The 24,685-nt window shown below is 45.6% G+C and overlaps 1 protein-coding gene across 1 annotated transcript in view; it reads left to right on the forward strand.

Annotated features, from left to right (window-relative positions):
- Positions 1-24,685, forward strand: part of LOC143926656 (FRAS1-related extracellular matrix protein 1-like) — a 264,491-nt gene that overhangs the window by 60,588 nt on the left and 179,218 nt on the right. The window contains 5 exon segments of the mRNA XM_077450596.1: positions 4,182-4,378; positions 7,236-7,326; positions 8,519-8,686; positions 9,151-9,359; positions 11,351-11,444. Coding sequence (XP_077306722.1) covers positions 4,182-4,378; positions 7,236-7,326; positions 8,519-8,686; positions 9,151-9,359; positions 11,351-11,444 — 759 coding nt within the window.

Genomic DNA, 24,685 nt, shown 5'->3' on the forward strand with positions numbered 1-24,685 from the left:
ATTTGCACGTGTAGGATTGCTGTCTACTATGGCAACAGTCCTTAACAGCTCCTTAGCCCTTGTACATACGGTCGGACATTCAGAAAACCAAATCCGTCGGATTTTGTCCGACAGATTTTGTCCGAAACTGTTGCATACACACAGTCAGACAAAGTTGTCAGAAAATCCGATTGTACATAACGTGATGACGTTATTTCGTTACGACGGGACTACATTCAGGCTAGTAGCCAATAGCTTTGGTCTAGGAATTTGATCTGAGCATGCGTGGCACTTTGTCCGATCGGAATTCTCTACACATGATCGGACAAGGTCCGATCGGATCATGTTGTTGGAAAATGTTATAGCCCAGCTGGAAAACTTGGTCCGTCGAATACTCCGACGGAAACAGTCCGATGGAGCCCACACACTGTCGGATTATCCGACAACACGGTCCTATCGTACATTGTCCATCGGAATGTCCGACCGTGTGTACAAGGGCTAACACAAATCGTTGCAGTCCTCTTTACTTCACTACAACTTCTACTTGTAGTTCTTCAGCCCCTTGAGCTCCCGGTCACTCACTAGACCCTATGATTCACTGACTCAGAATCCCATGAGCTCCTCAAAGCTTTGCGGCAGTATCTCCCTCAAGCGTCACCCACGCTTCCCTGCTAGGTCCCTAGCTTGGCACTCCAGATACTTCTCAAGCTTCACCTCCCGCTAACCGGCTCAGTCCCTGGCTTGACTTACAAGGCTGCTCTGCAAACGTCCTCTCCGCTGGTTGGGTCCCTGACTTGATCCCCAACCAGAAGTTTCCCGATTCTCCACCATGCCCGTTCGGTGAGAATGCTGCTATGGTACTTGCTTCAGTTACTCACTGTGGTCTCTGATAAAGGTGGGTGGTCCCTTTGTTAGCGACCTCTTCCTCTCTACCTTCGACCACTGACAGGTTCTCTAGCCAGCAGAACTGTCGCTTATGGTTGGACTGCAAGCCGTAATCCCAACCCTGCGCTGCCCTCTTACTTCTGGATAGGCCCTCACAAATCCTGGCAGCCAGATGTCCCTGGGATAGGCCCAATCTCCTGCCTAGTAGCCCTGGGCATACAACACACGTCCACCCAGACAGCCATCCAGGTGGCACAGATCTATAGGTTCTCCCAGCAGGCCAAGGGATTCAAGAAAACCCTTGCCCATTGGCTGAGATACCCCATATACCCATAACCTGATCTTGGGTTGCCCTTCTCATATCTAGTAGCACCAAGTGACTGGCCACCTAGCAGTAGAAGAGAAATGGGCAAAAAGGCCAAACTTAGGCAGAAATCAATGGATCTCTAGCAAATGACCAGGATAACTACTCCTGGCAAGTAAATTTGTGAGGAGCTCCCTGACTAAACCCCAGGCCGCTATGTCTACTTTAATTGAGAGACTGAGGACAGTGTTGCTAGTCCATGCAATTGGTGACATAGGTTCCTTGTTTTGGATGTCACATTGTACTTTGAAGACATAGCTGTGACTGGACTAAGCCCCTACTGCACACTGCCAGGATAAAGGGTGGGCAGGAGGGGCAGCCGCTCTGAGCGCAACCGTAGGCAGGGCACCCCATTACCATGCGTAAGCTCCAGATCAGAGGCTGCCAATAAATGAAGTGTGACTTCATGTCAACTCTAACCACTGCTGCTGTTACATTGTGTGCCAACATGACCACTTCTCACCACATCTACCCACATCTGATATGAAAAACACATGCATGTGCAGTACACACATAATGACAACCATAAGCAGCTGGAGAAAGGGGGCCGAGAATGGGCGCAGGGCAGTACACCCATTCCATGGCATGCATTAGCATTTGGGAAGGGGGTACAGTTCTTCATCCTTGCTCTGGGTGCTGGAGGAACCTGCCCCGGTACTGAAGGCAGATAATATATTCCCCAAGGGGACTTTATGTAGCAAGGAGTGTGTGTGTGTGTGTGTGTGTGTGTGTGTGTGTGTGTGTGTGTGTGTGTGTGTGTGTGTGTGTATATATATATATAAAATATACAGTATATCAGACCAGAGGTAGTTTTGATCAATCTTGATCTCCTTGTGGTCAATTGAAACCAGTAACGTTTGCATTTGTCCATTTAGAATTTAAATTACAACTCACTTGAAAGTGATTGAAAATGCTGAAAAGTAAGACAAAACTTTTTCTTAATTTTGGATAGTGTAAGGGAGGATTAAAACCCTTGTCGGGTCTCTTTACTTCTTGTCCCACAGCCAAAACAGGAAGTGAGAGAAAATCCCTCCAAAGGGATGGAATCCTGGGGTGTCACCAGAACTAGTGTCCCTATCGTAAGTTTTCTCCTCTATTCCTGTTCTGGTGACAACCCAAAAATTGGTATTTTCCTTCATTCTCGGGGTTAAGTTTGGGTCCATGCCTTTATCCCCCCCCCCCCCTCACACACACACCTTCCACAAGAAAAAGATGTTTTTGGGAAACTTTTTCTGGGGGGTCTTAACAGCTTAACAGGTAAGAAGGGATGGGGAGGGAGGTTGGGAGGAATACATTTCCACTTTAAGGGCCTGTGTTGATGGGCTTTTGTTCACTTCAAACCAATTTTGCATTACCATACAAGACTATGGGAATAAAAAACCTGCAGGTCAAATGCAGGCCAGATGGAGGTCATTTGCAGTTCCACTGGGCCAGTCAATACATTTTGAATGATCTCAGAAGCATCTCAAACTGATACCATTGACACAAGTCTAAATCCCGTCAACACAGGTCCTGAGGCTTGTATAGTCCAAGAGTACAAACAAACGGAAACTTCCCCAACTTATAATTGGCCTTAAAGAGGAAGTAAACTCTCCCACTCTGATGCTTCTTTTTATTTAGTCCATTATAATAAGTCATTATCAGACTATAGCCACTGTAATCCAGCCCAAATTGCATATTACTTACTGTTTAAAGAAACTTTAAAAAACTTGTTTCCAGGGGTTAGGCAGCGCCATCTTAAGTATTATTTTCTGAGTCCACAGTGGAGTGTATTTCCGCCCTTACATTGAGCACTTCCTGTATTGTTAACCAAGCCTCCTTCTCAATCCAACATTTCTATGGCAACCCTGCTTCCCTGTTCATAGCTGACTTGTTTATTTCATAGTATTTACTTGTGCCAATTGTCTAATGTTTCCCTTTGTCAGACTTATCAGCTTCAGCTGATAAGACTGCAGTAATGGCCAAGTGTAGACTGTATGTGAGGTCACATGGTCACATGGTGTGTAGCAGGAAGCTCTGAGTGATTAGCAGAGTTCAGTGTCGTGCCGTAGGAAGTCCCGATAACAGATAGATAAGAAATAGAGAGTGTGCCGTAAATCAGGGGAGATCTGGGCATGCTCAGTGACTTCATTCTACAGAACAACAAGGATTATAACAATACTAAGCAAGTAAGGAGATATCTACAAGCAGTGTTCATTAGGGTTTTTTATGCTGATTTACATGGGACAAAGTTGTGGGGGACGGTTTACAACCACTTTAACAGCAAGGAGCACATGGAAGGACGACGCAGCTTATGCATGTATTTGCAGATGTATGCAGATGTTTTTGTTTGTACTGTTGGTTATTTGGTGTGGGGGGGGGGGGGGGGCACTGGACACCTTTTGCTGCTATTGTGCTAATTTCTGGGTGTCCAGTGTGCCGCTGTGCCTTTTGGGGAGGAGGCATACCTGTCCTCAATCTATATATCCATTACTATATATGTACTCCTAACTCTCTAAACATTGAGAGCCTCCATAGTAGGACTGCAGATAATACTGGAGTGCCTTGTTGCGGCCACTACAGTTTACACATGTATTTGAAAAAATGTGCAAACGAAACACTTGTTTTTAACGTGAGCTGTTAGACAGGATAATTTGGTTTGTTGCAGGCTGGCTGGTAAGTTGAGCTGGGAATTTTCTTTTTTTTTTGTTTTGTATAGTCCAAGGCATGCATTCCCTATGGAGTGTGTATATTGGACAATGCACATGGATCGCACTAAAGAGAGCACTCCAGACACTTTAGAAGTCAGGCCAGCAGTTCCATCTGAAAAACATATTATTTGATTTTGTTCAGCATAAGCTGTCTTCTAGAAAACTTGGATTATTCTTGTCAGTGGCTTCCAGCTTTGTCGCAGGGGATTGCTGCGTAGCTCCCCAGGATTGACTTCCTAACGCATGTCTGATCATTTTCTTAGGTTGTTGTAATCCTTATTACTTCTGTGAAGGATCAGCTTCCCAAAGAAGTATCTGGAAGTACAAGACATCTTATCGTGAAGGAGAACGAGGTGACCAGGATCGGTCGTAATCAACTTCACTTTACCGACACCGAGTCACCGCATAGTCAGCTCTTGTACACCGTCACCAAACCGTGTCACTCTCTGATGTCCTCGAGGTATGAGTCAGATAATGGATCTCCTACTACACCAGGGGCCTCCAAACATTCTAAACAATGGGTTAGTTTACTGTCCTTTTGACTTTAGGGGGGCCAGACTAATGATTGATGGTGGCTGTAGATGGCCCCCCTTGCTTTGGTGGTGAGTGTAGATGGACTCTCTTGCTTTGGTGGTGAGTGTAGACAGGCCCCCTTGCATTAGTAGTCAGTGTAGATGGGCCCTGTTGCATTGTTGGTGAGTGTAAACTGGCCCCCTTGCATTGGTGGTCAGTGCGAATGGCCCCCCTTGCATTATGTTGGGTTTATATTGGCCCCTTTGCATTGGTGGTGAGTGTAGACTGCCCCCCTTGAGATGGTGGTGAGTGTAGATGGCCCCCTTACATTGGTGGTGAGTATAGATGGTCCCCCTTGCAATGGTAGTGAGTGTATATGGGCCTCCTTGCTTTGGTGGTCAGTGTAGATGGGTCCCCCCTTCATTGGTGGTGAGTATAGGCAGTCCACCTTGCATTGATGGTGAAACATTTCAAAATGTATCCATTAAGTAGCAGAAAGACTGCTATTAGCTAAAGCAGGGGTCTCAAAACTGCGGGGCCAGATGTGGCCCTTTGCTTGCTTTTATCCGCCCCTTGGGGAACTATCCACCAATACCAACAATGGAGCATAATTCCCCTTTACTGACACCAATGAAGGGGCAGAATTCCTCCCATTGACACCAAAGGTTGGGCACAATTCCTTCAAAAGGCACCAACAATTGGGCCCAATGACACCAACAATGGGGCACAATTCCTTCCAATGACACCAACAATGGAATGCTATTCCTCCCACTGGCACCAATTATGTGGCATTGTTTAGTCCCACTGACATTGGAAACTTTTATACTCCCAATGCCCACATTCTGCCCCCCCCCCCCCCCCCTTAAGTCTGAAGGACAGTAAACTGGCCCTTTGTTTAGAAAGTTTGGAGACCCCTGAGCTAGAGGACACTGATTGGAACAGCATAAGGTGCATCTGGAAAGTATTCACAGCGCTTCACTTTTTCCACATTTTGTTATGTTACAGCCTTATTCCAAGCTGGATTAAATTCATTATTTTCCTCAAAATCTTTCAAACAATACCCCATAAGGACAAGGTGAAAGAAGTTTGTTTGAAATCTTTGCAAGTTTATTAAAAATAAAAAACAAACAAAATCCCATGTATATAAGTATCACAGCCTTGTGCAGTATCTTTTGGCGCCAATTACAGCCCCAAGTCTTTTTGAGTAAACCTAATTTTGGGCAGTTTCTCTCATTCTTCTTTGCAGGAACTCTCAAGCTCCATCAGGTTGGATGGGGTGCGTCGGTGCACAGCCATTTTCAGATTTCACCAAAAATGTTCAAACGGGTTCAAGTCTGGGCTCTGGCTGACCACTCCTTTGTTATCTTGACTGTGTGCTTAGGGTTGTTGTCCTGTTGGACGATGAACCTTTGCCCCAGTACAAGGTCCAGAGTGCTACAGAGCAGGTTTTCGTGAAGGATGTCTCTGTACATTGCTACATTCATCTTTCCCTTGATCCTGACTAGTCTCCAAGTTCCTGCCGCTGAAAACCATCCCCACAGCATGATGCTGCCACCACCATGCTTCACTGTAGGAATGGTACTGGCCAGGTGATGAGCGGTGCCTGGTTTCCTCCAGACATTACGCTTGCCATTCAGGCCAAAGAGTTCAACCTTTGTTCTTTCATCAGACCAGAGAGTTTTGTTTCTTATGGTGTGAGAGTCCTTCAGGTACCTTTTGGCAAACTCCAGGTGAGCTGTTATGTGCCTTTTACTGAGGAGTGGCTTCTGTCTGGCCACTCTATCATACAGGCCTGATTGGTGGAGTACTGCGGAGATGGTTGTTCTTCTGGAAGGTTCTCCTCTCTCCACAGAGAAATGCGGGAGCTCTGTCAGAGTGACCATCGGGTTCTTGGTCCCCTCCCTGACTAAGGCCCTTCGCCCTCGATCGCACTGTTTTTGGATGGACGGCCCGCTCTAGGAAGAGTCCTGGTGGTTCCAAACTTCTTCCATTTACAGATGATGGAGACCACTGTACTCATTGGGACCTTCAATGCTGCAGAAATGTTTCTGTACTCTTCCCCAGATCTGTGCCTCCATACAATCCTGTCTCTGAGGTCTACAGACAATTCCTTGGACTCCATGGCTTGGTTTGTGCTCTGACATGCACTGTTACCTGTGGGACCTTCTATAGACAGGTGTGTGTCTTTCCAAATCATGTCCAATCAACTGAATTTACCACAGGTGACTCCAATCAAGTTGTAGAAACGTTTCAATGATGATCAGTGGAAACAGGAGGCACCTGAGCTCAATTTTGAGTGTCATGGCAAAGGCTGTAAATACTTATAGGCATTTATTTATTTTTTATTTTTTATAAATTTGCAAAGATTCCAAACAAACTTCTTTCATGTTGTCATTATGGGGTATTGTTTGTAGAATTTTGAGGACAATCATGAATTGAATCCATTTTGGAATAAGGCTGTAAGATAACCAAGTGAAGCACTGTGAATACTTTACAGATGCTCTGTATTTATGTTATATGATGCTGCTAAAAGTTAATATGGGACATAACCTAACTAGAGAAAGGCCAGTCTGCCCTCCACCTATACATGCCATTGCCAAACAGTCTACCACCCTGCTCAGTGTCACCTACACACATATCCTCCACTTAAAGGTAATGTCTCATGTCCTATTGAAGTATTACAAAGAGTGAACTTCTAGCATGACTTTTTTAAAAAATTATTTGACTCCCCCTCCCCGCACATTGTGAGGTTTACATGCAGAGGATATGGACACATTGTAACCCAGTCTCTGTATTTTCTACAGTATCCAGGATGCCGGGAAACTTATCCTTGTAGATACAGCAAACACTTTAGAAAAAGATCCATTAATCCCTACCCTGAATGCTTTTACCCAGGTGGGTGCAATTCCTTTCCTTTTCTTTCCTTCCTTCCTTCCCTCCCTCCTTCCTTCCTTCTTTCCTCTCTTTTCCTATTTCTTGAGCTCTTCATTCCTCCCTCTCTCTTTGTCTCTCTATCCCTCTTTGGTATATTGGCATTTGTTTCTTTCTTCTTTTTCCTCTCATCCTCTCTCTATTCCTCTGTTTTTCTCCATCTCTCTAGTTTATTTTTCTATCTTCCTTCCTTGCTTCATTCCATAAATATATTCTTTCTTTCCTCTCTCTTTCCTTTCTTTTCATCTTCCTTCCTTTCTTTTGCTCTTCCTTCCCCTATCCTTTCCTTTCTTCTTCCTTTCTTTTCCTCCTCCTTCACCTATCCTCTTTTCTCTCTCCTTGCTTTCTTTTCCTCTTCCTTCCCCTATCATATCCTTCCCTCTCTCCTTCCTTTCTTTTCCTCTTCCTTCCCCTATCATATCCTTCCCTCTCTCCTTCATTTGTTTCCTCTGTCTCCTTCCTTTCTTTTCCTCTTCCTTCCCCTATTCTATCCTTTCCTCTCTCCTTCCTTTCTTTTCCTCTTCCTTCCCCTATTCTTTCTTTCCCCCTCTCCTTCCTTTCTTTTTCACTGCCTTCCCCTATCCTATCCTTTCCTTTCATCTCTCCTTCCTTTCTTTTCCTCTCTCCTTCCTTCCTTTTCTTCTCTCCTTCCTTCCTATTCCTCTCCATTCTTTTCTTTCTTTTCCTCTTCCTTCCTTTCTTTCTCTCCTCCTTCTTTTCTATCCTTTCCTTTTTCTTCCTTCCTTTTTTTCTCTTTCTTCTTTTCCTTTATTTCCTCTTCCTTCCTTTCTTTTTATTTATTTTCTCTACTTTCCTCTTACATCCTTCCTTTCCTTTCCTCTTCTTACCTTTCTTTTCTTCTTCCTCCCTTTCTTTATCTTCTCTCTCACTCTCCTCATCCCTCTCTCTTCTATTCACCCTCCTATTTCTCTATCTCTCTCGCTTCCCTTCTCTCTCGTTATGTGTATGCTCTCTTTACCATGTCTGGTGGTTCCAGTGACAAGGAAGAACATTTCTTGTCTCTGTTCTTTTACTCAGGACTGGAGGAATGGAAGAGTTTGTCTGCCTCTGACAACAAAGCTTTTCTTCCTTTAGTCCTTTTATAAATCAGACCTATTGTTTGGCTATTGATGATATTTTGAAATCCTCTGGCCAGGAAGCGGTAACCCACCTGAAAGTGGCATACATGCCGCCGATCCATGACATCGGACCCAACCCCATGTATGTTCAGTTTGAGTTCTCGGTAAGCGATGAAGACGGAGGAAAGCTGACTGGACTCCTCTTCAATATAACGGTCATGCCGGTAGATGATCAGACCCCCAAGGTGTGTATGTGCAGCAGACAAGATGTAACTAGATGTATTATTAGTGGTTATAAGACTTAATTCTAAAGAATATAATTACAACTAAGGCCCCATTCACACCTGAGCATTTTGTAGCTTGAAGCCTGAAGCTACAAAACGCTGGAGGGGGGAAAAAAATCAATTATTCTCTTCGGAGATGGTTCACCTCTCCACTCCAACACACCTGAAGCCAGAAGCTCCAAAACGCCTGAAGCTCAAACAAGTTCTGGAACTTTTTTTTTTAGGCAGATTTGGGCGTTTTTCTGCTTTTTACATTGGTGACCTTTTGACCTGTACCAAATCGCGGCAAAAACAAGGCAAAATCAAGGCAAAATCGCGTGACTTTCTGGCTGAAAAACGCTATGCTCAGGTGTAAATGGGGCCTTAGAGCGTCACAATAGGCTCATGTTCATTGGTGCCATTGCTCACCAAATGTTACCTTTCAGATTTTTACCAGCCCTGTGAGAACTGAGGAAGGAGCCAGCGCTCTGATTACGGGGGAAAATATTGATATTTCTGATGTGGATACAAAAGAGGAGGATCTGAGAATTATTTTGAAGTCTCGTCCTCTGCATGGAAATCTGGAACTCCGCGGAGTCATCCTGCCTGAGGGAGGCTCGTTTAGCCTTGAAGACCTTCGAGCCTTGAAAGTCAGGTAGGAACAAACCGCCTCTTCATTACAAGATGGAATTCCCGCAATTCCCGGAATTCCCGCTAAGTATGCATGCTCCTCCAGAGTTCCTTGAGTTATGGTTAAAACAGATACCCAGAGCCTTGAGTTATGGTTGATTTGACCTCCCATTTGAAGGATGCCTACATAGTTCCAGGCCAAGGCCACTTGGCAGTACCAGTAGCAATGATCTTTTTAGCTGATTGTAAGGGTTGCATTCTAACCACCACTGTAACAGTGAGCATTCTTCCAATGGACCGCCAATGTAAGGAGCATTCTTCCCACTGGCCACCATTGTAAAGGGTATTATTCCCACTGACCCCCATTTTAAGGAGTATTCTTCCCAATGGCCCCCATTGTAAGGAGCATTCTTTCCATTGGTCACCATTTTAAGGAGCATTCTTTCCACTGGCCACCTCTGTAAGGACCTTTTTTCCCACTGGCCACCATTGTAAGGGGCATTATTTCACTGATCACCAAACGTAAGGAGTATTCTTCCCACTGACTGCCAATGTAAGGAGCATTATTCCCACTAGCCACCATTTAACCACTAGAGATCCGCGCTATAGCCGAATGACGGCTACAGCGCGGACCTGATTTGCCGGGACGACGTCTATTGACATCATCCCGTGCATGAGCGGCCTGCGCGCCCCCTGAGGTGCACGCGCGGCGCGCTCTGTGATTGGCGAGTCTGAGATTCGCCTGATCACGGATCCGAGCAAGGGGTCGATCCCGACCCCTTACCACGTGATCAGCTGTCAGCCAATGACAGCTGATCATGTGACAAAACAGAGCTGGTAAGCGGCTATTTTTCCTCCTTGCGCTGACAGCGCGAGGAGAGAAAAAAAAAGCCGATCACCGGCGGCCGTGATCGGGACATCAGTCCCGATCACGGCCAACTTATCAGTGCCCACCTGCCCCCTGCCAGTTATTAATAAAAGTGCCACCCAGCAGTGCCACCCAGCAGTGCCCATAGTGCCATACATTAGTGCCCATAGTGCCATACATTAGTGCCCACAGTGCCATACATTAGTGCCCACAGTGCCATACATCAGTGCCCACAGTGCCACCTATCAGTGCCACCTATCAGTGCCCACAATCTGCCTCAACAACAGTGCTGCACCTCAGTGCCACATATCCGTGCCCATCAGTGTCATCTATCAGTGCCGCCCATCAGTGCCACCTATCAGAGCCACCTATCAGTGCCACCTATCAGTGCCCATCAGTCCCATCTATCAGTGGTACCTATCAGTGCCCCTTAGTGCCACCCATCTGTGCCATCTTATCTGTGCCCATCTTTGCCCATCAGTGCCTCCTTATCTGTGCCCATCAGTACTGCCTTATCTGTGCCTATCGGTGCCACCTTATCTGTGCCTATTAGTGTCGCCCACCAGTGCTGCCTATCAGTGCCCACCAGTGCCGCCTATCAGTGCCCACCAGTGCCGCCGCATCAGCGCTCTTCAATGAAGGAGAAAAATGACCTGTTTGCAAAATTTTATAACAAACTATTAAACATGATTTTTTTGTTTTTTTTGCATTTTTTTGTTTGTTTAGCAAAAAATAAAACTCCCAGCTGGAATTAAATACCACCAAAAGAAAGCTCTATTTGTGGGAAAAAAATGATAAAAATTTCATTTGGGTACAGTGTTGTATGCCCGCGCAATTGTCATTCAAAGTGCATCAGCGCTGAAAGCTGAAAATTGGTCTGGGCAGGAGGGGGGTTTAAGTGCCCAGTAAGCAAGTGGTTAAAGGGCATTCTTCCATCCAGAATGACCCGTGTGCCGCTGTGCTAGGTATGATGGAACGGAAGCTTCTTCCCTTTCTGTGGGTGGCACCATTAGCAAGTATCTCACCGAAGGTAAACTCTGCAGTAAACCTAAGGATGGTGCGGGGGATTCCTGTAACTTGCTGCCAAGCTCTATACTGTTGAAAGTTTAACAAACACATATTTCTATGTTGATTTTTGTTTTTGGCAGGTATCAGCACGATGACTCAGAATCATACGAAGATGCGATTGTTTTCACTGTGACAGATGGAAATAATGAAGCGGATGGAGTGCTCGGCGTTCAGGTAATTGAATCAGGAATTATACTTCTCAAAATAAACTTACACATAATAATCACTTTTATAGTTTTTATTTTTTTACATTTCTATGTATATATTCAGCATATTCGTCAGTTACCTTCACCTGCATGCAGCTCTGTTGTGCTCATTGCAGGTCACAGTACCTTCTGGAAAGTGCCTTTGATTACATTAAACCCTCATATAACAGCTGGATCAACAAAAGGTTTCAGATACCAAAATGTAATCGTTTATTAATAAGAAAAGATATGAGAGAAATTCTTGTTCTGCAGTGACAGGTGACAAATTATTAATTTCATTTAACCGCTTAAGCCCCGGACCAATTTGCAGCCAAAGGACCAGGCCCCTTTTTGCGATTCGGGCACTGTGTCGCTTTAACTGACAATTGCGCGGTCGTGCAACGTGGCTCCCAAACAAAATTGACGTCCTTTTTTTTCCCCACATCCTTTTTTTCTTTTGGTGGTATTTGATCACCCCTGCGGTTTTTATTTTTTGCGCTATAAACAAAAATAGAGCGACAATTTTGAAAAAAATTCAATATTTTTTACTTTTCCCTATAATAAATATCCCCCAAAAATATATATAAAAAAATGTTTTCCTCAGTTTAGGCCGATACGTATTCTTCTACATATTTTTGGTAAAAAAAAAAATCGCAATTAGCAATTATTGATTGGTTTGTGCAAAAGTTATAGCTTTTACAAAATAGGGGATAGTTTTATAGCATTTTTATAAATTTATTTTTTTACTAGTAATGGCGGCGATCAGCGATTTTTATTGTGACTGTGACATTATGGCGGACACATCGGACATTTTTGGGACCATTGTCATTTATACAGCAATCAGTGCTAATTAAATGCAATGATTCCTGTGTAAATGACACTGGCAGTGAAGGAGTTAACCACTAAGGGGCAGTGTAGAGTGTTACGTATGACGTTATGTGTTTTTTTTACTGTAGGGGGGCGTGGCCTGGCATGTGACGTCACTGATCGTCTTTCCCTATAGTAGTGAACAGACGATCAGTGACAGGCTCAGTAGGAAGAACGGGGGAGAGGTTTGTTTACACAGACCTCTCCTCGTTCTTCAGCTCTGTGACCCGATCGCGGGACACCAGTGGCGATCGGGTCCGTTGGTCCCGCGGCCACGGAGCGCAGGACCGGGTCGGGAGCATGCCGCCGGCCCGCAGCTGGACACTTAAAAAGCTTACAGGTACGTGCTTGTGCCCAGCCGTGCTCATCCCTTTGTCACTCTGTTTTCTCCTCCTATCAGCATGTTCCTTGTCGGCACATGAGCTGCACGCATGTTGTGCTACTTCGTTCTCTCAGTCTCCAGCTCTACTCCTATACCTGTACAGGGATAGTCAGGAACATTTACTGCTTGCATTTAAAAATACATTGATGACTACAGAACTGCATTAATGTGTGTCTTCTATATCAGCCTGGAATTCAGCTTCATTTTTTTTGGGGGGGGGGGGGGGTGAAAAGGTGCTAAAACATTTTATTTTTTTAATTAGTCTGCATCTGTACAGCATGTAGTCTTGTGCCAAGGCATTGGTCTTGTGATCTCTCCTGATATGGAGGTTCAGTGTTAAGGCAGAGCCCCTAACTGGTCAGGTCCACCCAGAATGTCCATTCTCCAGGATCCTCTGACCAGTGCTAGACATGGGCGCCATCAAAAAAATTGTTTTGTTTTGTTCCGTTTCGTATTAAAAAGAATTTTTATTTTTCGAAATTCAATTCAGATTCGTACGAAATACGAATTTTCGTTAGATTCGTAAACTTTTCCTTTAAATAACGAAAGTTCGTTATGATGAATTTATCATTATGAGGGGGCTCCCACCATCCCTGTGCTGTGCTGACTTCCTCTGATTGGTGAACAAAACATCAGTCACGTTTCCATTGTAACGGAATTTGGACCTGAAATTCCCGAAATTCGCTAACAAAACTTCGTATTTCGTATAAAATTTGTAAGCATAGAAATTCCCATAGGGTTCCCACCATCTCTGTGCTGTGCTGACTTCCTGGGTTTTTAACTTTTAGGTTCGTTAACTTTTCGTAACAATTATGAATTTTCGTTATGAATTTGGATCCAAAATTCGTAAATGAAATTTCGTACGGAATTCGTATGCATAAAAATTAGTACTTCGGATTTGTACGAATGTACAAATTTCCAGAAATGAATCGCACATGTCTACTGACCCCCAATGTAAGGGACATTCTTCCCACTGATCACCAATGAAAGGAACATTCTTCTCACTGATCACCAATGTAAGGAACATTCTTCTCACTGACTACCAATGTAAGGAACATTCTTCCCAATTTTTCTTTATTAAAAGTCTTGCAATCATTAAGCATAAAATCACAATATATAAATATACATAAATATATACATATTTACATAAATTAAAATAAATATAGCAAAACTGCTCTCAAACCAAAAAAATACTTTACAGCAATAACATAAATCCTATTACAACTCACACCATTACACCAGACATCAAACTTGTGAGGTTAAGAAACAAACCCGCACCTATTATGCATGCAGCCCTTCTTCAAAAAGAAGATACTAACCAACAAAAGCTAAGGGAGTGAAAGAACTAGAAAAAGAAAAGAGCTCCTCACCCAGAGATGGGCAGTTCACCAAAGGCAGGTCTGATATTCCTCCACGCCCTTATCCAGACTGCCCGAGGCTCCCTGCCCTTCTCAAGACCCCGAATTTTCCCAACCTCACCCAGAATATCGTGCACCACCACCTCAACAGAGAGGACTTTCTTCCGCAGGGTAATCTGGCACCGTGCATTCCATGTGAAGTAACGGACAACTATACTAACTAAAAACAGTGTATCCAAATCAAAATCCCAGTGAGTCGGGAATGCCCCATACACCCACTCCGCATAACTCATGCGATAGAAAAAGGGGATGCCTAGAGCCCTCCCCACCCTTTTATACACCTCTATGTTAAAGGGACACTGGAGCAAAAAGTGGTCCATAGACTCCACTTTACCAACACACTCCGCTCTAGGACAATCCCGATCATCCACAGGGCGATGCTTCAAGTTCCCTCTCACATAGAGCCTTCCATGGAAGGCGAGCCAGGCTTGATCCCTAAACTTCAAGGGGATTCTTTCTAAATTGATTAAACGCAACCCCTCCCTCATTACAGAGCCTGGGCAATCCCTTAAGGCCAGTGACACACTGAAAGCAGAGGCCAAAATCCTCTTCTCCAGAAGCTTCCTGGGGAGGGACTTGATATCCTCCACTGTCACCTGCCACTGCCGAAGTATTTTCAGACACGGGGCAACATAAGCCGGGAGCTTGCCATGTCGGACTCTCAGACGTTTCACTGGCCCGCCATCTTCCCAGCATCGCAGAAAAGGCCTAAAACAAGATTGAAAAATACCCACCCATCCCGGCGGGTTCTCTGCTAGCATGTTACCAAGATTGTACTTTAAAAACAGCAGAGAAAAGAAAACTATTGGGTTGACCATTCCTAGGCCACCCTCCCGCCTAGACAGGTAAGTTACATTGCGTTTGATCAGGTTCAGCCTACTTCCCCATAACAGTTGGAAAAAGCAGCTGTACACCCTTGCATAGAGAGATACTGGCAAGATACAGACGAAGCTGACATATAAAAAAATTGGGACCAGGTACGTTTTGATCAAGTCAACCCTCTCCCTCAATGAAAGCTTCCATTTCTTCCAGCTTGCTACTTTGGCATTGGCACACACCAACCTGCTTTCCCAATTTCGATGACCATAGTCACCAGGACCAAATTTGATGCCCAACACTTTAATTTCCTGCTGGGGCTCTGGGAAGGCATCCGAAAGTTCGAAGCTTTCACCTTCCTCACCCATCCAGAAAACTTCACTCTTTTCATGGTTGACTTTAGAACCAGAAGCCTCCGTGTACTGCTCTATCATAGAGACCACCTCCTGCGCCTCCTCCGTTCCAGAGACAATAACAGACACATCATCGGCATAGGCCACGACCTTCAAAGGTGGCACACCAGCAATGCCCAAAGGCACCCCGCACAAAGATCCACTCTCTAGCCTTCTTATGAAGGGGTCGATTGCGAATACATATAACAGGGGGCTCAGAGGACATCCCTGGCGCACACCAGAGCCAACCTCAAAAGGCCGTCCAACCATTAACCAGTGGGAAGCTCTCAGCCCCTTTATATAATGTCTTCAGCCAATCTATAAACCTCCCCTGCAGGCCGTATCTACCAAGTAGCAAATACAGGTACTCGTGATTGACTCTATCAAAAGCCTTCGCCTGATCCAATGCCAGCAAGTACTTTCTCCATCCAGCAGCCCTGCATCGCTCCAAAGCCTCCCGGACAGCTAAAACCGCTGAAAAGGTACTTCTACCTTGGACCGAGCAGTGCTGATGACTGGACAACAAATCGCCTGCCACTGACGACAAGCGCCAAAAAAGAATCTTCGCCAAGATCTTTCTATCAACATTGAGAAGACTGATGGGGCGCCAGTTCTCAATCATTGAGGGGTCTTTACCTTTTGACAGAAGAATCACAGCGGATTGCCTCATGGAGGGAGGGAGCGAACCCTCTTCTAGACAGCTGTTATAAACCTCCGCTAAAAAGGGAGCCAGAATGGACTTAAAACACTTGTAGAATTCAGCTGTCAACCCATCTGGCCCAGGCGATTTTTTGGTAGCCAGCTTCTCTATAGCATGGACTACCTCATCCACTGAAATTGGTTCTGTCAAATCCATCAAAGGCAATGTACCATTTCCCAATCCTGGAGTAGAATCCAGAAAGCTTTCCATCTTGTCCCGACAAAGGTCCTTTCTTCCTAGAAGGTCTGCATAATATGATCTGAAGATTTCCAGGATCCCTGATCTGGACTTCACCAGGGAACCCGTACTATCCCTCAGGCCTATGACCGTCTTATCTGCTATGCCTTGCTTACAGTTCTGGTAAGGATCAGGCGAGTGATATTTTCCATAATCCCTCTCCAGAACCAAGGAGGCATGCCGGTCGTATTGACACTTTCTAAGAAGAAACTTCACCTCAGAGATCTCCCCTGGATCTCCTCTATACGAGACAAGACGATCAAGCTTCCTCCGCAAATGCTGGTAGGCAATGTACATACCAAGCTGCTTCTTCTTACTTATGGCCTTGAAAAGTCCAATCACCCTTTGTTTCACAAGTTCCCACCACTCTGACTTAGTGCTGCAAAAGTCCAGAATAGAAACCTGTGCCTGGAAAAAATCCTCAAAGGATTGTCTTACCTCTACGTCTTCCAGGAGAGTTGAATTCAGTTTCCAGGTACCCCTTCCCCTGGGTGGAGTGTCCGAGGCATTCAGAGTCACAGACAGCATACAGTGGTCAGAGAACTCCACCGCCCTCAACTCAGGAGCCGAGAAAGCAGAGTTCTCCTTTAAAAAAAACCTATCTATCCTACTCTGACTATTCCCTCTCTGAAATGTGAATCCCGTGCTGCCAGGGCAGTGCTTAATATGCACATCTACCAGGCCTGCTTGTCTCACCATATCTCTAAGAAAAACGCTATCGTACGCCAGCCTGTCTATGGAGCCTCTCCTGTCTTCAGGCCTAATTATGGTGTTAAAAATCACCTCCAAAGACAACCTGCTGGGACGTAAAAAGGAAGGGCTTGATCTCTGTGAGGAGGCATTTCCTGCCCCATCTTGACTGCGGTCCATAGATATTGATCAAACGCAGGTCCTGCCCCCTAACAGAGACGTCCAAGACCATGCATCTCCCAATCTCTATCTCAATTACCCGCCGGCACGTTACCATATCGGTTTTAAAAAGGACCGCAACTCCGCTGCAGGGCTCTGCCGCAAGAGACCAAAAGGAGGGACCGCATCTCCACTCCCTTTTTGCTAGATGGACATCGGCCAAAGTATTGAGCCAGGTCTCTTGCAAAAATAAAATCTCGGCATCAAACTCGCTGAGCAAAAATAAGGCAATATCACGAGCTCTTGCAGATTTCATGCTGGTGACATTAATGGTCGCCACCTTTATCGGAGTGGGAACTGCCATCAGGATGATTGGGGTAGTCGTTTCTTAACCTTTGCCCCACTCTCCTCACCAGAAACAGCTCTCTTCAAACTATGTGACTCCCCCTCATCCATGGATGATAAAGAGAAAGATAAATCAGACATCCCATCACCTGACAAAACTGAAAAAGGGTTACCAGGAGGAACCCCTCCTGGGTCCGACTCTGAGGAAGAAATTACCACCTTATTTGTCTTCCTCCTTCTTTTTCTTCCTCCTAAACGTCTCCCACCCCTCATCATCCGAATCCCCCCCAACAGAGGGTGAGACATGGGATATGGACACCCTTCCATCAGCCCCACCCCCATCCAGCACCCCCACATTCCCCTGACCACGTTTGCGCTGCCGAGGGACAGGGACTGGAGGCTGAGAAGGAAGATCCGCTAAACCTGCCCCCCCAGCAGCCTCCGCTAGTCTGGAGGATCTACGTACAGCAGGAATAGGGACCACCACATGGGGGACAGACTTAGGGACCACATCACTAGAGGGAACAGAATCTGAAGCAACAGATGGAACTGACACAGGAGGGACAGACTCAGGGACCACATTACCAGGGGAAACAGAACCTGAAACAGATGGAACTGACACAGGAGGGACAGACTCAGGGACCACATTACCAGGGGAAACAGAACCTAAAACAGATGGAACAGACACAGGAGGGACAGACTCAGGGACCACATTACCAGGGGAAACAGAACCTGAAACAGATGGAACTGACACAGGAGGGACAACAACAGTTACAGCGGCCTCATCCTCCTTATCCAGCCTCTGCAGCTCAGCCTCCAATCCTGGCAGGTTATGTAAAGCCTCTGGACACTTACTGTAAGGATGGCCAAGCTTTTGGCACAGATTGCACCGAATTTGGGTACAATCTTTTGCCAAATGGTCCAGACCCTGGCATAGCGAACACTTTTTACGGGTGCAGGTAGAGGCAAAATGGCCCTTTTCACCACATTTATTGCAGACTTTGGGCTGTCCCTGGTAGAAAATAGTCAGCCGATCTCTTCCCAGAAAAGCTGAACAGGGCAGATGTTGGACTACATTGCCCAGCACCCACAGTTTTAGTGACACCGTCCAGGCCCCTGTCCATATCCCATGTTCATCCAGGACCTTCCGCAGTGGAGTGAGGACCTCACCATATCGGCGTAGCCATACTATCAAATCAGCCTCTGGTATGGATTCGTTGCGCACCAGGATGGTCACCGATTTTATCAGGGGCTGCCTGGAAATAACCTTTGGCACCAAACCACTCCACTGCGGAAGGCCCTGGCACCTCCTATGTCGCTCCCAAAATAAGTCCAACCCCTCAGGTTTTACAAAAGATAAATCAAATTCATAACTCCCCACTGGGCAAATCAAAGCAAAAATATCCACAGCTTTAAACCCCATTTCCAAAATCAACTCAGCCACCCTCCCCCTCACTGGTGGGGTCCCCTCCCCCTCCCACTTGAACTGAACCACATTCCTCCTCCTATACCCACCACCAATCCCACCACCAAACCCCCCTATATTGTGACCACCAATATTTACAGCATTCTCCCCACCCTCCTTGGTGCGACTCCCCACAACAGACGCATAACTCCCCATATTCCTCCCAGCAGAAGAGATATTTGTGTGTTTTGAACTGTCTGAGACATCTCTAGCAGATATCGATTGTACAGATTTGGTCTGTACAATCGATGAGTCTTTCCTCTGAGCAGAGAGAGAAATTTCATTTTTGTTTTTCCCAGCAGTATTAACCCCTCCACCATCACCATCACCACCCACCACATTCATTGTTTTATCATGACTGTCATTGTTAATACTTGCTGGTATATTCACATGTCCTGCAGTCTTCCCAGCAGTGTCAGTTCCCACTGCTGTGCTGGTGGAATCTTCATCTGGCCTGTTCTCTTCCAACAGGACAGGACTTTCTGCAGAGGACAGTGCAGGCTGGACTGACACATCCATGGCTTCCATTGCACACGGTGCAGTATTCTGATCCCCTCCCCCACCAGAATCAATCAGCTCTGCTGGAACACAGAGAGGCTCAGGTGAGGCAATCACATTGCAGGTGTCAGACACAGTGTGTGAAACACATGCAGCAAAAGTGGTAGTGGAACTACAGGTCTCAGCACATGCAGGTGCAGCAACATCCATGTTCAGGGGATTTGGTGCAGGTTCATCCTCATTCCCTGGCTGATTTTTCTGAACATCCTCCGGGACCTCTGATGGATTATCAGACATTACAAGCTTGTCTCCTCTCAGGGGGGATTCCATCCGCTGGATGAAGGTCAGGGTGCCATTCTCACTCTTAACCCCCTGGCTGGTTGCCGCCGGCGACTCCAAGGCCTTACATGGGGGGAGAGGAGCAGAGGCAGATGGACCCGGGTCATCCATATGCTGAGGCTGATCCACTGAACATGCTGAGGACTGGCTGACAAACCTTCTCTCGTTTTCAAACTTTTCTTTAAATGCTCCACTTTTTTCTTTTAGTTTTTCCAACAATAAAGTTTGCTGCTTTACTTTTTCCTCTAATTCCTGTAGCTCAGGCTTCATGGCGGTGCGATTTTTACTCCAGGCCTGGAAGTATTTGGCTTTGAAGTTTTTAAGCTCCACTCTCAAAACTTTAAGTTTCTCCTCCGCTCTCCCAATCGCCCTAAAGCGATTAACAACCTTAAGGCTGAAAACGCTGGCATCCATACCAGGGCCCGGAACCTACAGACAGATCCTCCACCTCCTCCTCACTGGGCCCTGTGTCATCAGGGGGATCCATCTCAGGGCCTCCCACAGGATCAGGCATTATTCCTGGGCCGAGCTAGCAGGCAAGGCCCAGGCTTGAAAAATGGGTGGTTCTCAGAGAGCTCCTTGGGTGTGTCCTCCTCCTTCCCACTGATCACCAATGTAAGGAACATTCTTCTCACTGACCACCAATGTAAGGAGCATTCTTCCCACTGATCACCAATGTAAGGAACATTCTTCTCACTGATCACCAATGTAAGGAACATTCTTCCCACTGATCACCAATGTAAGGAACATTCTTCTCACTGATCACCAATGTAAGGAGCATTCTTCTCACTGATCACCAATGTAAGGAACATTCTTCTCACTGATCACCAATGTAAGGAGCATTCTTCTCACTGATCACCAATGTAAGGAACATTCTTCCCACTGATCACCAATGTAAGGAACATTCTTCTCACTGACCACCAATGTAAGGAACATTCTTCCCACTGATCACCAATGTAAGGAGCATTCTTCTCACTGATCACCAATGTAAGGATCATTCTTCCCACTGATCACCAATGTAAGGATCATTCTTCTCACTGATCACCAATGTAAGGAGCATTCTTCTCACTGATCACCAATGTAAGGATCATTCTTCTCACTGATCACCAATGTAAGGAGCATTCTTCCCACTGATCACCAATGTAAGGATCATTCTTCTCACTGATCACCAATGTAAGGAGCATTCTTCTCACTGACCACCAATGTAAGGAGCATTCTTCTCACTGATCACCAATGTAAGGAACATTCTTCTCACTGATCACCAATGTAAGGAACATTCTTCTCACTGATCACCAATGTAAGGAGCATTCTTCCCACTGATCACCAATGTAAGGAGCATTCTTCCCACTGATCACCAATGTAAGGATCATTCTTCTCACTGATCACCAATGTAAGGAACATTCTTCTCACTGATCACCAATGTAAGGAGCGTTCTTCCCACTGATCACCAATGTAAGGAGCATTCTTCCCACTGATCACCAATGTAAGGATCATTCTTCTCACTAATCACCAATGTAAGGAGCATTCTTCCCACTGATCACCAATGTAAGGATCATTCTTCTCACTGATCACCAATGTAAGGAACATTCTTCTCACTGATCACCAATGTAAGGAACATTCTTCCCACTGATCACCAATGTAAGGAACATTCTTCTCACTGATCACCAATGTAAGGAACATTCTTCCCACTGATCACCAATGTAAGGAGCATTCTTCCCACTGATCACCAATGTAAGGGACATTCTTCCCACTGATCACCAATGTAAGGGACATTCTTCTCCCTGATCACCAATGTAAGGAGACACTACAAATTTCACAGTCTGTTTTTCTTTTCTGGCCATTACTATTAGGCTACACTGTACACTGGGCATAAAAAAATGCTGCTATTACAGGCATTTGAGCTTTTTTTTTGTTTTGTTTTTTCCTCTGTCTCTAAATTACTCCCCATGTTAACCAGATGAGTACAGTGGTGTGAAAAAGTGTTTGCCCCCTTCCTCATTTCCTGTTCCTTTGCATGTTTGTCACACTTAAGTGTTTCGGAACATCAAACCAATTTAAACAATAGTCAAGGACAACACAAGTAAACACAAAATGCAATTTGTAAATGAAGGTGTTTATTATTAAGGCCGGGTTCACACCGCTGCGATGCGGGAACGCCGCGAATCCGCTGCGTTTTCCCGCATCGCATTACTCCCTCCGGCAGTTCACACTGCCCCATGCGGACGGCTGGGAGTGTCAATGATATGTTAATGACACCCCCAGATCCGTCCGCATATCGCAGTGCGATCTGCCGACTCGCACAGGAATCGGATCGCATGGTGTGAACCCCCATGCGATCCGATTCTGTTGCGGACCAAAAAAAGGGTCCCGTGCGAGTTTGCTGCGGGAGCGATGCGAATTCAGCCATACTATCTGTATGGCTGAACTCGCATCGCTACGGAGATCGGATGTGATTTGCGGTGCGAATCACATCCGTATCTCCCCCCGCAGCAGTGTGAACCCAGCCTAAAGGTGAAAAAAAATCCAAACCATCATGGCCCTGTGTGAAAAAGTGATTGCCCCCCTTGTTAAAACATACTATAACTGTGGTTGTCCACGCCTGAGTTCAATTTCTCTAGCCACACCCAGGCCTGATTATTGCCACACCTATTCACAATCAAGGCATCACTTAAATAGGAGCTGCTTGACACAGTAAGGGCCGGTTCACACTGCGGGCGATGCGAGGCGACACCGACTTGCCTCGCCGCGACCTGCCGCGACCTCAGCGGCGACTTGCAAATGACTTCTGTATAGAAGTCAATGCAAGTCGCCCCGAGGTCGCCCAAAAGTAGTACAGGAACCTTTTTTCTGAGTCAGAGCGACTCGAGTCGCTCCTCTCAGAACGGTTCCATTGTACAGAACGGGGGCGACTTGTCAGATCGCGGCGAGGCAAGTCGTGTCGCCTCGCATCGCCCGCAGTGTGAACCGGCCCTAAGGTCCACCAGAAGATCCTTAAAAGCTACACATCATGCCGAGACCCAAAGAAATTCAGGAACAATTGAGAAAGAAAATAATTGAGATCTATCAGTCTGGAAAGGGTTATAAAGCCATTTCCAAAGCTTTGGGAATCCAGCGAACCACAGTGAGAGCCATTATCCACAAATGGCGAAGACATGGAACAGTGGTGAACCTTCCCAGGAGTGGCCGGCCGCCCAAAATTACCCCAAGAGCGCAGCGACGACTCATCCAAGAGGTCACAAAAGACCCCACAACAACGTCCAAGGAACTGCAGGCCTCACTTGCCTCAGTTAAGGTCAGCGTTCATGCCTCCACCATCAGGAAAAGACTGGGCAAAAATGGCCTGCATGGCAGAGTTCCAAGGAGAAAACCACTGCTGAGCAAAAAGAACATCAAAGCTCGTCTCAATTTCTCCACAACACATCTTGATGATCCCCAAGACTTTTGGGACAACATTCTGTGGACCGATGAGACAAAAGTGGAACTCTTTGGAAGGTGTGTGTCCAAGTATATCTGGCGTAGAAGGAACACTGCATTTCATAAAAAGAACATTATACCAACAGTAAAATATGGTGGTGGTAGTGTGATGGTCTGGGGCTGTTTTGCTGCTTCAGGACCTGGAAGACTTGCCGTGATAAAAGGAACTATGAATTCTGCTGTCTACCAAGAGATCCTGAAGGAGAATGTCCGACCATCTGTTCGTGTACTCAAGCTAAAACGAACTTGGGTTCTGCAGCAGGACAATGATCCTAAACACACCAGCAAGTCCACCACCGAATGGCTGAAGAAAAACAAAATGAAGACTTTGGAGTGGCCTAGCCAAAGTCCTGACCTGAATCCTATTGAGATGTTGTGGTATGACCTTAAAAAGGCCGTTCATGCTCGAAAACCCTCTAATGTAACTGAATTAGGACAATTCTGCAAAGATGAGTGGGCCAAAATTCCTCCAGGACGCTGTAAAAGCCTCATTGCACGTTATCGCAAACGCTTGGTTGCAGTTGTTGCTGCTAAGGGTGGCCCAACCAGTTATTAGGTTTAGGGGGCAATCACTTTTTCACACAGGGCCATGATGGTTTGGATTTTTTTTCACCTTTAATAATAAACACCTTCATTTACAAATTGCATTTTGTGTTTACTTGTGTTGTCCTTGACTATTGTTTAAATTGGTTTGATGTTCCGAAACACTTAAGTGTGACAAACATGCAAAGGAACAGGAAATGAGGAAGGGGGCAAACACTTTTTCACACCACTGTATATAGAGGCAGAAAAAAAAAAAAAAACATCACTTGTACATTCAGGAGAGGAGACCTTGAGTATAAAAAAAAATACCTGATGCGTCTAAACGCGTGTTAATGCTAGGTGCTTTAAGCGCTTGAGCATTTTTTTTTTTTGTTTTTCATTTTATTGGCAGGATGTTAAAAGTATTCATACCCCTTGAAATATTCCACATTTTGTCGTGTTACAACTAAAAATGTAAATGTATTTTATTGGAACATAATTGTGAAGTGGAAGGAAAATGATAAATGGTTTTCAACATTTTTTTACAAATATGTGAAAAGTGTGGGGGGTACATTGGTATGGCGCCCCCCGGAGTCAATACTTTGTAGAACCGTCTTTCTCTGCCATTACATCTGCAAGTCTTTTTGGGGTGTCTCTACCAGCTTTGCACATCTAGAGAGGGACATTTTTGCCCATTCTTCTTTGCTAAATATCTCAAGCTCTCTCAGATTGGATGGAGAACGTCTGTGAACAGCAATTTTCAAGTCTTGCCACAGATTCTCAATTGGATTTAGGTCTGGACTGTGACTGGTTCATTCTAACACATGAATATGCTTTGATCTAAACCATTCCATTGTAGCTCTGGCTGTATGTTTCGGGTCGTTGTCCTGCTGGAAGGTGAACCTCCGCCCCAGTCTCAAGTGTTT

The sequence above is a fragment of the Lithobates pipiens genome, unplaced genomic scaffold (assembly GCF_037356315.1).
Source record: "Lithobates pipiens isolate NorthernLeopardFrog02 unplaced genomic scaffold, aLitPip1_a1.2 Scaffold_23, whole genome shotgun sequence".
Lineage (NCBI taxonomy): Eukaryota > Metazoa > Chordata > Amphibia > Anura > Ranidae > Lithobates > Lithobates pipiens.